The sequence below is a fragment of the Musa acuminata genome, chromosome BXJ1-6 (assembly GCF_036884655.1).
Source record: "Musa acuminata AAA Group cultivar baxijiao chromosome BXJ1-6, Cavendish_Baxijiao_AAA, whole genome shotgun sequence".
In the NCBI taxonomy this organism is placed as follows: domain Eukaryota; kingdom Viridiplantae; phylum Streptophyta; class Magnoliopsida; order Zingiberales; family Musaceae; genus Musa; species Musa acuminata.
Window position 1 is genome coordinate 13696022 of NC_088332.1, and position 14822 is coordinate 13710843.

General features: G+C 38.2%; 1 protein-coding gene across 1 annotated transcript; it reads left to right on the top strand.

Moving 5' to 3' along the window:
• The first annotated feature begins 9953 nt into the window (after positions 1–9953).
• On the top strand, positions 9954–10422 carry LOC135677454 (basic blue protein-like). Its single transcript, XM_065189814.1, has 2 exons — positions 9954–10122; positions 10223–10422. Exons 1-2 carry the CDS (start codon positions 9954–9956, stop codon positions 10420–10422), a joined length of 369 nt encoding a protein of 122 aa, XP_065045886.1.
• The last annotated feature ends 4400 nt before the right edge of the window (positions 10423–14822 follow it).

The window sequence follows — 14822 nt, forward strand, 5'->3', positions numbered from 1 at the left end:
TTCTCTCATGTATGATACTAAAAAATTTATGATACCAAACATTAAATTAATTTTTTGAAGCATTTATCACTCTATCAACAGCTCTCGTAAAGTTGATTACCACTCCCAAAGACCGACTATGCTAGATTTGGGACATCCAAACCTATAAGTCCATTATCAAAGAGTGGAGCAATCATATAAGATATCCTTGGTGTCTCAAGTCTAAAGACCAGATGCACCACTAGGACCACAGAATCGCTGTCTGACAATAAGACATCATCAACGATCTAGTATTCCGTAAACATATCAATCAGTGAACTCATTCTCTAATGAGTACCTGTACTGTATTCCTAGTGTCCCCACACGAGCAACTATAAGACCAACTGCATCCATCATATGGACGGGTATACAGCACACTGGTTTGTCCGGTTATCTCGATATTCCTCTCGAGTAACCTATGACCGAGATTATCTAGGATCTATGTTTAAAGGCGGATCGGTCTCATTATCATGATCTCATCACGATCTGATTTCGATTACACAGATCTAAGGATATATATATATATATATATGCAATAGTCAATATAAAGTGATAAAATGCTAAAATATAATAAGCAAAAAGACTGCTTGTCAAGTCACACGTGCCATCACTCACGTGATTAGCTTGCCGCGCATGTATGACTAATAATCTCCCACTTGACCTAAAGCCAATCACCTATGTGTCTTGTGATGTTCAAAGACAATTTGAGACAACGACTTTTTCAGTGGATTTGCAACGTAATCTTCGGATGGAACTCTTTCCACTCCTACATCTCCTCGGGTCACGATCTCTCTGATTAGGAGGAACCTCCTCAGAACACTTCTGATGAGACCTGAGTTCCTTCACTTGAGCAATCGCCCCGTTGTTGTCGCAATATAAGGAAATCGACTCTTCGTTACCCGACACGACTCCTAGATCTATGATGAACTTCTTCATCTATACTCACTCATTTGCTGCCTCTACCATTGCAATGTACTCCGCCTCTGTGGTCAAGTCAGCAGTGGTATTTTCCTTGGAACTCTTCCAGCACACTACTCCTCCATTCAAGGTATACACATACCCCGAATTCGACTTACTATCATTGACATCGGATTGAAAACTCGAGTCCATGTAATCTTCAACCTTGAGGCTACTACCTCCATATATCAGTAAAAGATCCTTAGTGTTTCTCAAGTACTTAAAGATACACTTTACTACTTTCCAGTGCTCCAAGCCTAGATCCGCTTGATACCTGCTCGTGACATTTAGAGCATGCACTATATCAGGCCTGGTACATAGCATGACATACATGATAGACCCTATTGCTAAGGCATAGGGTATCCTATCCACATTCACTCGTTCTTCAGGAGTCTTTGGAGACATATTCCTAGAAAGCAATATCTCATGTCTCATCAGTATGAGACATTTCTTAGAATTTTCTATGCCAAATATTTTGACAATAGTGTCTATGTACTTGAACTGGGACAAGCCAAGTATCCTCTTGGATCTATCTCTATAGATCTGAATCCCGAAGATATAGGATGCTTCCCCTAAATCCTTTATGGAGAAGTGTCTAGACCAAGTCTTTACTGTATATATCATTCCTACATCATTCCCAATGATTAGGATGTCATCTACATATAACACCAAGAAGGTGATAGCGCTCTCACTTACCTTCCTGTATACAAGGCTCATCTTCATTCTTAACGAAGTCATAAGATTTGATTGCCTCATTAAATCTTATGTTCTAACTTCGGGAAACTTGCTTTAGTCCATAAATGGATCTAAGCAACCTATACACCTTATCTGGGCAGTCCTTGTTGGGAAATCATAAGGGGGCGACATCATATGCGCAGCGGAAGAACAAGAAAACAAAAATCCCCGATTCCCAAAAAGATGTTCGTCGTCGTGCGAAGATTGGTGCGCAAAATCCGCAAAACACAAAACTGCGTATAGAGATTGTGTTACCTAGGGAGATCGTATATCCCTGTTTCCTTGCAGATCCTTAGGAGAGGGTGAAGGAGGTCAAGCGTCCTCCTCTCTAGCGGTGATCCACACAGCAGGGTTGCGACGACGCTCCTCAAAACTCCAGGCCTACTCTGAGGTGGAGAGGGAGAGGAGAATAGGAAGGGCAAGCAAAGACTCTAGCCTATGAGGCTGTGAATCCCTCCTATTTATAGAGATCCCGTGTCAAAACCCTAATGGGTCCTTCCCTAGTGGGTATTGGATCTGCATCCAATAAGACAAGGGCTCCGTCGGATATCTCATATCCGAACCTCTACTCATCGCAATGCCTACCATATGTGTGTGACCCTCTAGGCCCAATATCGAGCTGGCCGTGAGTCATACCTGTCAGAACTCCTTCTAACTTAGTGAATTATTATCTCTGTAATAATTCACTCGACTCATCGACTACGGAAGTACTAGGCCACTACGCCGTAGTCCTCAAACGATACAGGGGAATCCAATCCATTGGACCTGTCTGTCCTCAGTTACCATGTACCTATAGTCCCTCATCCATCTAATATCCCAGAGACCGTATATCGAGCATGGTGCTGTCAGACCCATACGGTTTCTACTCGAGTCTCGCTCTAATCGGATTCTCCCGGAGAACTCTTTCTCTCTCAACCCGAATGACCCTGGCCAGGGATTTGTCTGAGCAAGAACACATAGGATATTCCTCTCATGACGCCGAGAGTGGATGATCCTCTGTCGACACTCAATAGCCCTCGTAAGGTCGACTACCACTCCCAATGACCAGCTGTACTAGATCTGAGAACAGTCAAACCTATAAGTCTGGTATCAAAGAGTGGAGCACTCATACAGGACATCCTTGGTGTCTCAAGTCTAAGAACCAGATACACCACTAGGACTACGGAATCGTTGTCTGACAATAAGGCATCATCAACCATCCAGCATTCCGTAAGCGGATCTATCAGTGAACTCATTCTCCAATGAGCACCTGTACTGTATCCCTAGTGTCCCTACACGAGCAGCTATGAGACCAGCTGCATCCATCATATGGACGGGTATACAGCACACCAGTCTATCCGGTTATCACGATGTCCCTCTCGAGTAACCTATGACCGGGATTATTTAGGATATGTGTTTAAAGGTGAATCGATCTCATTATCGTGATCTCATCACGATCCGATTCCCATTGCACAAATCCAAGGACATCACAATATATATGCATTTATGCAATAGTTATAAAGTGATATACGCCAAAATATAATAAGCAAAAAGATTCTGTATCAAGTCACACGTGCCATCACTCACGTGATTGGCTTGCTGGGCACCTATGACTAGCAGTCCTTAGACACGAATCCCTCGGGTTGTATTATATACATCTCCTCCTCAAGGTTCCCATTGAGGAATGCAGTTTTCATATCCATCTGCCAGTTCTCATAATCATAGTGTGCTGCAATAACCAATAGAATTTGGATGGATTTTAGCATTGCTATGGGTGAGAAGGTTTCGTTATAGTCAACACCTTGCCTTTGACGATACCCCTTAGCCACTAGCCTTGCTTTATAGGTCTCTACCTTTTCATCTACTCTGATCTTTTTCTTAAAGATCCACTTGCAAATGATGGGTACAATACCCTCGGGCACATGAACTAGGTTCTAAACCTTTTTGGAGTATATGGAATCCATCTCAGAATTCATGGCTTCTTGCCACTTTCGAGAGTTTATACTCATAATAACCTCCTCGTAGGTATGAGGATCAATATCTTCAACATTCTCTTCTCTAATATGTTCCACATATCTCTCAAGAGGATGAGATACTATGCCGGACCTATATAAAGTTGGAACTTGTATATTAGGTACCTGAATAGAATCGGGCTGTAGAGTGATGCTTGAGCTAGGTTCTCTAACCTCACTCAACTTTATCATGCTCCCTCCATCTCCACCAAGAATGTGTTCCTTCTCAAGGAACATCGCTCTCTTAGCTACAAAGACCTTTTGGTCATCGAGATGATAGAAATAATACCCATAAGTTCCCTTGGGGTATCCCATAAACTTACACCGCTCCGTCCTTGATTCCAACTTATTGGTGTTGTGTATTTTAACATAGGTAGGGCAACCCCAAATCTTAACAACCTTAAGATCGGGCTTCTTCCATTTCTATATCTCATATGGTGTAGACACTATCGACTTAGTTGGAACTCTGTTCAGAAGGTAAGTTACGATCTCTAGGGCATATCCCTAGAATGAGATGGGTAGGTCAATGAAACTCATCATGGACCGTACCATGTCTAACAGTGTATGATTCATACTTTCAAAAGCACCATTGAGCTGAGGTGTATAAGGAGGTATCCATTGAGATAAAATCCCATGGTCCTTGAGGAACTGGGTAAACTCTGTACTTAAGTACTCACCTTCTCGATCTGATCGAAGAGTCTTGATACTCTTTCCAGTCTAGTTCTCCACTTTATTCTTATACTCTCTAAATTTATCAAAGGCCTCGGACTTGTATTTTATTAAGTACACATATCCATACCTTGAGAAATCATTAGTAAAGGTAATGAAATAGGAGTAACCACCAATGACATGAGTTGACATGGGTCCGCATACATCACTATGTATGAGTTCTAGTAGCTTAGTGGCTCTCTTTCCAATTCCACTAAATGAAGAGTTGGTTAGTTTTCCACGAATGCAAGGCTCGCAAGTTGTATATAGCTCATAGTCGAATGAATCAAGATATCCATCCTTTAGCAACTTTTGAATCCTTCCCTCATGGATGTGACATAGCCTACAATGCCACAGGTATGAACTGTTCACCTCATCTCGTTTCCTCTTAGACACACTTACATTTATGATATATGGAGTAGTATCTAGCATAAATAAACCATTATGCAATATTTCTCTTGTCAATCTCCTCGACTTTGCCAAAATCTACAACAAATTACAGATATGATAAGCAATACCAGTATCCAATACCAATGCACTATCACAAAAATCTAACAATTGGAGATTGATCATGAATGTACCTGAAGCTTCTCCAAGCTTCTGTTTCGCCCTCTCTGCAAGGTACTCTTTGCAGTTCCTCTTCCAATGCCCATCTTTGCCATAGTGGAAGCACTGACCTTTGTCCTTTGCTAGGTCTTTCGTAGCAACCTTTGCTTTACCTGGTCTGCCCTTACCCTTCTTAAGGGACTTTTCTGCCTTCTTTTTCTTTTTGGTCTCACCAGTATATAGAATTCGCTTCTCTTTTTTTTTATAGTGCTCTCTACCTCCCTCAACATATTGAGGAGCTCTGAGAGAGTCACCTTAAGATTTTTTATATTAAAGTTCATTATGAACTATGAAAAGAAATCTGGTAGGGACTGAAGCACAATGTCCATAAATAAGTTATTATCTCGGACCATTCATAGACCTATGAGTTTCTCTATCCACTCAATCATCTTTAGGATATGGTTCTGAACTGGTGTCCCCTTAGTCATCCTAGCGTGGAAGAGGCTCTTGGATATCTCATATCGCATTGTCCTTCCTTGTTCCTCAAACAGTTTGTGGACATGTAAGAGAATAGATCTAACATCCATCTTTTCATGTTGTCTTTGTAACTCTGGAGTCATGGAGCCCAACATATAACACTGAGCAAGAGTGGAGTCATCGATGTACTTCACGTAGTGAGTGATCTCATCCTCGCTTGCCCCTTCCTCGGGCGTAGACATCACTGTATCAAGGACGTACATGATTTTCTCCGCCATGAGAATAATTCTCAAGTTGCAGAGCCAATCCGTATAATTTGGACTAGTAAGGCGGTTGACATCAAGTATGCCACGTAAGGAATTTGAAAGTAACATTTTCTAAAAATAATGATGCAGCAGAAATAAATAGTATGCAGATTTTATAAAAAATAAATAATCAAGATATGGACTTTTATCTTCATATGCTCACACTATTTTACTAGTAAGTCACGCGACACCCTCAACACGTGAAATGGAAGTCTCTAGCAGACTTTAGTGGGGATTAAGATTCAATCAGTCTCTTAATTCAACATCGAGGGACTCGACCAATCACAATAAGCCCAAAAGGTAGGTAACTCTTGCCGATCATAACTTTTTGTGATTCCCATCCTATTTAGCCTCCGAATCACCATAGTCTCGAGGGACTCGACCAACCATGATGTTCGGTTAAGTCAACACCATCATTATAAGATGAGTCTCATTCGATGATATACCCTCGAGAGACTCAACCAAGCATACCATGTCCTTAGGTCACCGATGACATCTCTATGTCGTAGGCAAGATAGCAAATTGCGATATAGGTGAACCTCGAGGGACTCAACCAACTCAACTTATATCGAGAATCGGTCTATACCTACAATGATGAAAGGCCACGTGGGTCAATTTAATTGTCTTATGTTTACCGACTTAATATTATCGAGAGAGGGGTTTCTATGATTTGGTCTCCTAATATTATATGTCACACATATACATATTTAATATATACCTAAATCGCATGCAAATATATATATATATATATATATATATATAGTAGGTGTATAAGCAATCACACCAGATGATCATGGACCATAGCCTAATGTAATTAGGCCTGAGCTAGTCTACCTAATCACTCACATCAAGATCTATGTGTGCATCTCCATGCCTTGTGATCGTCCATCTCGTGCTCGTCGGTTCCGTCGACATCTCGACGCATCTCCATGCATCGGGATCGTCCATCTCATGGGTCATGCTATTGCTTTCACGCTCCCGCTGTGCCTCATCGTGTGATTATAGCTTAATCATAGGCATGCAGGCCCGACAATAAACGAGAAATAAAATGGAGGCTCGCAAGCCCCAATAATGATAATCACAAGTACACACATCACATGGTCCATGATCATCCGTCCACATATCATACATCACATGTATAAATCACTATCATTTAGGACTACTAGATAATAATAAAAATAATAATCAATTAAATATTTTAATTAATTAATATTTTCTGAAATAAGAGATATGCAAGGAATTTTCTAAATTCTCAAGGGTATTTTAGTAATTTTGATAGAAAGTATAGATTTAGAATTTTGAAATTCTGAGGGGCAAAATAGTCTTTTGCCCAAAAAACCTAATGCCCTCTTTCTCCCCTTGTTTGTTGCGGCTGCCGCCACCCAGTCGGCTACGACCTTATGTAGTTGGGGGCGCAGGGCGTCGCCCCTGCCCGCGGGAGGCGTCTCCCTTGTGGTTGTGCGCCGCCGCGGGCTAGCGCCCCTATAGGCGGTTCTGCCTGCGGGGGTTGCTCCTGCAGTCGCCGCCCATGTGGGCGGTTGCCCTGCGGTCGGCGCTGTAAGCGGCAACCGCCCCTACGGGCCGCTCTCTCGCGGGTGAGCGTCGTTGTGGGCGCTGTGCCACAACATTTGCTGCAACTGCGCATAGCAACAGTTGCTGCAGTGGCTACAACTGCACGTAGCAACAGTTGCTGCACGCTTACGACCGCCGCTGCAGGCGGCCGGCCTACATGAAGATGGCATCTTTGTGCGCAGCATGGGCAACAACAGTTGCTGCCCTTCCTCGCCGATTGCGTAAAAAATTTTGACGTCAAAATTCAAACCAATCTATCGTATGAATAACCTGGTTCTGATACCACTGTTGGGAAATCTTGGGGACGACATCACATGCGCAGTGGAAGAATAGAAAAAAAAATCCCTAATTCTTAAAGATATATTCGTCGTCGTGCGAAGATTGGTGCGCAAAAATCCACGAAACTTAAAACTGCGTATAGAATAGATTGTGTTACCTAGGTATCCTTGAATCCCTGTAGATCTCTAGAAGAGGGTGAAGGAGGTCAGACGCCCTTCTCTCTAGCGGTGATCCAGACAACAGGGCTACGACGACGCTACTTAAAATTTCAGGCCTGCTCTGAGGTAGAGAGGAGGAGGAGAATAGGAGAGGCAAGCAAAGACTCTAGCCTATGAACCACTGAATCCCTCCTATTTATAGAGGTCTCCTATCAACTTAACCATAATTAATCTTCCCCCTATTGGGTATTGGATCTCCATCCAACTACCCAAGCCTCTTAAATTAGTACATTTTTATCTAATAATCTCTCATGGGCTCTTATTGGATCTCATCCATGAGATCCAATAATTCATGGGCTTATTGGATATCCAATAAGATAGGGGCTCTAGCGGATATCTCATATCCGAACCTCTACTCATCACAATGCCTACAATATGTGTGTGACCCTCTAAGCCCAATATCGAGCTATCCGTGAGTCATACTTATTAGAACTCCTTCTAGCTCAGTGAATTATTATCTTCATAATAATTCACTCAACTCATCGAATGCGGACGTACTAGGCCACTACGACGCAGTCCCCAAACGATACAAGGAAATCCAATCTATTGGACCTGTCTATCCTCAGTTACTGTTTACATATAGTCCCATCATATGAATGTGTATACAACATACCAGTTTATCCGATTATCTCGATGTCTCTCTCAAGTAACCTATGACCGCGATTATTTAGAATCTGTGTTTAAAGGTGAATCGGTCTCATTACGATCTGATTCCTATTTCATAGATAAAAAAAAAATAAATAAATAAATAAATATAATATAAATAAATAAATAAATAAATAAATATATATATATATATATATATATATATATATATATATATATATATATATATATATATATATATATATATATATATATGTAACACGCAATATAAAGTGATAAATGTCAAAAATATAATAAGCAAAATGACTGTGTGTCAAGTCACACGTGCCATCACTCATGTGGTTGGCTTGTAGGGCACATATGACTATCATTTACGCCTAAAACATCGACGTCTCGTCCGATTCTTCGGCGCACCATCCTCTCTTACGACATATTGCCTAATCGACCAGTTGGTCTCTGCAACTTCGATTTCCTTGGCGTAATTTCCGCTCTTCTTGGCCCGATGCCCGATCCCATGGCCCGAGGCCTTCTGTTGATACGTCAACCAATCCTCCAGCTCGACATCCAATCTTCTATTAAGTTCTACTTCGGCCAACATGATTCTTCCTACTTTAATTATCTCTCTCTGATCGAAGCTAGTCCTGCGTCACTTAAAACGCAGATTAGATCACAAACACTATCAATTGGTTTCATCATTAAAATATGAGATTCAACAAAAAAATTATAATTTTATTTTTAAAATTAAAAATTAGACGTATAACTATAATGACTGTAATGACTTAAAAAAGTTGATATAAAAAAAATTAAAATTATAAAATTTACAGTAAAACTAAATGACTCTATCTAAATTCAAAACTAAGTTAATTGACACTTTATACCTAAGTTTTAACCACTATACGATAGACCTTATATTATAATATAAATTTTTTATTTTTATTTTTTTATCATATTTAATCAGTTTGAAATCGAAATCGTAAAGTCAATTTGATTCCAGTTCAAATCAAACCATGGTTAAGGCTATACTATAAATATTAATTGACCCAGTGACTATGGTTTGATGGGCTTTTATAGTAAGTTTGAAATAAGAAAATATTCTATTATATGGATAAAATATTTTAATAGAAATTTTTATTGTGGTTGGCTTAGGATAAATATTTACCATATCGTTAAGGTTTACTAAGTCAAAGATAATTTATTATGAATCGTTGCACTTGTAGTGCTTGAGTTAATTTTTTTAATTAAAAAAAATTCATTACATCAAATAACGTTCATGAATTTTACACGTGGACTCCAACATGAAACCTATCGATTTATAATAATAATACATAAAGAAAACTTGGATATTTGGACAGCAATCCTTAGTTAGAAAGTTAAATTAACTAAATATATTTTTATTCATTTCCTTCCATTCACGAATATATATGCTGGCCATATTGTGCAATCCAAAACCCTATAAATCACCATCGAGTCCCAAGGCTCTGCGTCCCACATCAAAGAAATCGTTTGTCATCCTCCCCAGTCTGTTTGTGATACTGAAGACCATGGCTGGTAGAAGCTACATCGCTGCCTTGGCGCTCGTCTGCCTGTGCCTCTCCTACCACCTGGAGATCACTGCGGCCACAGAGTTCACCGTAGGAGATTCTGCTGGTTGGAGCTTTAACGTCCAGAACTGGCCCAACGGCAAAAGCTTCAAAGCAGGCGACGTCCTCGGTATCATCCACATCCTTCCTCCTCCATCTTTATCGTCTTGATTCTGTGGGAGCACTTGCATGTGTGTTTGATCTTCTTATGTGGAAACGTGTGCATCCAGTGTTCAAATACGGGCAGGGAGCGCATAACGTGGCGGTGGTCGATGCCCAAGGCTATGATAGCTGCACAGCCAAGTCTGGCTCCAAGACCTACACATCTGGGAACGATAAGATCACTCTGGCTAAAGGAACCAGTTATTTCATCTGCTCCTATCCTGGTCACTGTGATGGCGGCATGAAGATTAAAGTTGTTGTAAACTAAGCTTGGTTGAGGATGTTGCTTGTAAGGCTGACTTCCAAGAATAAATAAGACATAGCTTGTGGTTCTACTTTGACACTGTCGCATTTGACAGGAAGATAAATTTCATCCTTCAGAGAGAATACATAGTACTTTCCATTAATGCCACAACGCAATTTTATATAAAATATTTAATGCAAAAAATTATAATAATTTATATACCTCACCCTTGGAACAGCTGATCCTTCTTCAGATTTTAATATATTGAATTTCGAATTTGGACAGGGATGCAAGCAAGAAGATAAAGCCGGATTTGCACAAAAATACATTATGTGGGCTCGGGTCCTTCTAAGATGGATTTTAATATGAATATTTTAGTTAGAGGAAGATATATAGAGGAAGACATTTTGGGTACTTGTAAGTATTTTCTATTAAAGAAGTTGAGAGAATAGCTTATTCGAATCTATATGAGAGGGTGTATAAGGAATTTGAACTTTGACTCTAGGATAATTTTTGTGAACAAGTGATCGTATAGTATGTAATGTTCTCGAATATGTGTGTCTCAGAATTGGTGTTTATTGTCCTTAGAAACCTATAGCTGAGGGCATTACATGTCCAGGCTTCTTCTCTTAACATATTTGGTTATATCCTTCCTTCGTAGAGATAATAATGGAAGGAGACTCGCACTCTTTTAACTATATGGCAATAGTGGAGTGGAGAAGCAATTATGTAAACCAAGTGTAATTCTTGAAGACGACTTTGGCTTAGAGACGCGGCCAAAGATGCATGCATCCATTTGTTGGGGTAGAAATATTAAAATGACTTTTGATTAAATTAAAATAAATTAAAATATATAAAAATTAAATAAAAAATTAAAATAAAAACCTAAGACATATAAGCATTGTCCTAAACGTATTCCTCTGAGAGAAAATTTTAGTATATTTTTTGACATACAATGTTAGTTGAAAAATGATTTATTTATAGTTAATAATAAGTGTCATGTGGCTTGGCCCAACTTTGCCTATTAATCTTTTAAAAAAAATATTTTGGGGGAGAGTAAAAGAGTTGAGAGAAAAGTCTCTCATTGGTGTGAGACTAAAATCCTTCAACAGTGAAGGGGAATTTGAGTTTTTTCCTCTTCAAGCTTTAATAATCCCTTTAAAAAAAATTCCCATTCAAATGAATAAATAATTTTAAAAATAAAATTATTAAAAAAAAAAATTTGCTGGTAAATGTATTATGTAGTCAATGATGTATCTTTTCAAAAACTAAAACTCAATTAGTAAAATACCATATGAAAGATACGGAGTAAATTAGGTCTTGAACTACGTTTTTTTGACCTAGACTTCAACTAACTTATACATAATGTAGAATACGTCTTTGTGGGTTGTATAGTAATGATCATACATGAGTATCTTGATTATTCATAAAAGATTCTAAGAATTGTCTAGATCCCTAGCCACGATCGTTTATGGATTTTCTCATATAGGAGAACTCTTATCAAGAATATGTAGAGTCATATCTCACAAAAAATACCACCTCGGATTTCTTTTAGAGCTATGCTCTTCTTATACTTCTACATATAAGCACTAATTACCATAGGGATAGGGTTGGAGATAAACTCAATATCTATATGCACTGAAGTTCTAACTATCGTGCTCCTTAGCTAATCAATCAGCTTGTTATTACCATATTGAATCTCTTTCAATCGATCGTCTATTATAGCTAAGGTATCTAAAAACTCATTCATTCTTAAGGTATCTAAAAACTCATTCAAGAGGATTCTAATGAGCTAAACTTTGGATACTAGTATATCTATTAAATTTGGATATTGCATAAGAAATATCAGGTCTAGTCTTATTCGATAAATGGAAAAGAGATCTGATGATTTGAGAGTATCTTTCTTGATTTATAGGATTGTCAGTATTTTTCACAAGATAAACATTTAGATCATAAGGAGTGGAGATGGATAAATAATAAGAATATTCAAAATTTTAATTAATTTTAATATAATGAGATTGAGATAATGATATAAAATTAAAAGATTTTTGGATATTCATTCATAAGATGATATCAGCTTCATCAAGATTTTTCATACCAAAGTGATGAGATAATAATAATTTAATCTTTAAGATCAAATCCAAATTCGAAGCAAAAAGTAAGATATCATCAACATAGAACAAAGAAGGATAGATTTATTCTTTATCCTTTTACAATGTAGATAGTTATTATACTCATTGATTTGAAATTCAAAAGATAGAATTACAAAATCAAAATTTTTTGTCATTACTTAGGGGTTTGCTTGAGTCCATACAATGATCCGTTAGCTTGCATACTTCCTCTTCTTGTCCAAGTATGACAAATCCTTTGGGTTGATTCATGTATATCTTTCTTTTACCTCTCCATGTTGAAAAGTAATCTTCATATACATTCGATGAATAAGAAGTTTATGGAAGTAAAAGCAAGAAGTTTATAGATGGAAGTAAAAGCAAGTAGGTATTAGATGCTAGTAATTTAAATTATAGGTGCATATGTGTGAAAAAAATCAATTTTAGGTTTTTGCCGAAAACCTTGAGCAACACTTTGTATATTTTTAATTGTACCATCAATTCTAATATTCTCCTTGAAAATTCATTTATCACCTAAGGGTTTATTCTTAGGAGAGTCATTGAGAATCCATGTATAATTATTAATTATGGATTCTATTTCACTATTAACAATCTCTTTCCAGTTTAAAGCATTGAGAGAGCACATGCGTGCAAGCAGCTTGGCAACCTAAAAGGCAACAATAGTTGTTGTCTTTTTTTTCTCATTTGCGTTAATAATTTTGACGTTAAAAGTCTATCTAAAATATTTTTTAATGGAAAAAAGAGGTACTTATCCAGATATGAAAGATATGATAAAAAATTGTAGCAATCATGCATAAAATAATTCTACGCGATTCATCAACACAGTTTAAAAATTAATCGTTACGTAAATCAACCTAGTTCTGATACTACTATTAGGAAATTTAGATAAAGCATCATATATATAGTGGAATAACAAAAAAAATAAAATCTCAGATTTCTCAAAAAATATTTTGTCGTTGTACAACAATTGGTACACAAAATATGAAAATTGAAAACCACACATATCAAGTGAGATTTATTACTAAGGAGATCATATTGTTGGGAAACCTGGACAGAGCATCACATGCATAGTAGAAGAATAAAAAAATAAAAATCTCAGATTTTTCAAAGGAAAAAGGTTATCATCGTCGTGCGAAGATTGATATGTAAAACAAAATGCAAAACTGAAACAATGTGTGTCAATAGAGATTTGTTACTTACAGAGATTGTATATCCTTATAAAATCCCTTATTTATACGAGTGAATGAAGAAGGTCAACTATTCTCCTCTCTAACAGTGATTTATATAGTAGATGTGACGAAGATACTCCTCAAATCACCACACGATCTTCCTCTCCATACACATCACATAATCAAGAATGGGCTGGCCCTTCTTACTATCCACATGCCTCAAATTAGGGCTGTCGGTTGAGGAGGAGAGGAAGGCAGGAGAATAAGAGGTAATAGCTAAAAAGGGTAGTCTATGCCCCTTTGGTTCTCTTCTATTTATAGAGGTCCCTATCAATTTAACCATAATGGATCCTATCATATTGGGTACTAGATCTCCATCCAACTGCCTAAGCTTTTTGGATTAGTAGATCTCTACCAAATAATCTCTCATGAGCATTTATTGGATCTTATACATAAGATCTAATAATTCAAGGGCTTATTGGATATCCAATAAGATAGGGGCTCTAGTGGATATCTCATATCCGAACATTTGCTCGTCGTAACACCTACCAAATGTATGTGACCCTCTAGGCCTAATATCGAGCTAGCTGTGAGTCATACCTGTCATTGTCGGGAAATCTAGGGGCGACATCACATATGCAGCAGAAGAACATAAAAACAAAATCCTCAATTTCCCAAAGATGTATTCGTCGTCGTGCAAAGATTGGTGCGCAAAACTCACAAAACTTAAAACTGCTAGTCATAGGTGCCCAGCAAGCCAATCACGTGAGTGATGGCACGTGTGACTTGATACAGAATCTTTTTGCTTATTATATTTTGGCGTATATCACTTTATAACTATTGCATAAATGCATATATATTGTGATGTCCTTGGATTTGTGCAATGGGAATCGGATCGTGATGAGATCACGATAATGAGATCGATTCACCTTTAAACACATATCCTAAATAATCCCGGTCATAGGTTACTCGAGAGGGACATCGTGATAACCGGATAGACTGGTGTGCTGTATACTCGTCCATATGATGGATGCAGCTGGTCTCATAGCTGCTCGTGTAGGGACACTAGGGATACAGTACAGGTGCTCATTGGAGAATGAGTTCACTGATTGATCCGCTTACGGAA

Bases quoted from the DNA above. Each gene is read 5' to 3' on its own strand.
- LOC135677454 (XM_065189814.1), top strand. From the start codon at position 9,954: ATGGCTGGTAGAAGCTACATCGCTGCCTTGGCGCTCGTCTGCCTGTGC. The intron at 10,123-10,222 runs GTATCATCCACA...GTGTGCATCCAG, and splicing joins CAAAGCAGGCGACGTCCTCG to TGTTCAAATACGGGCAGGGA.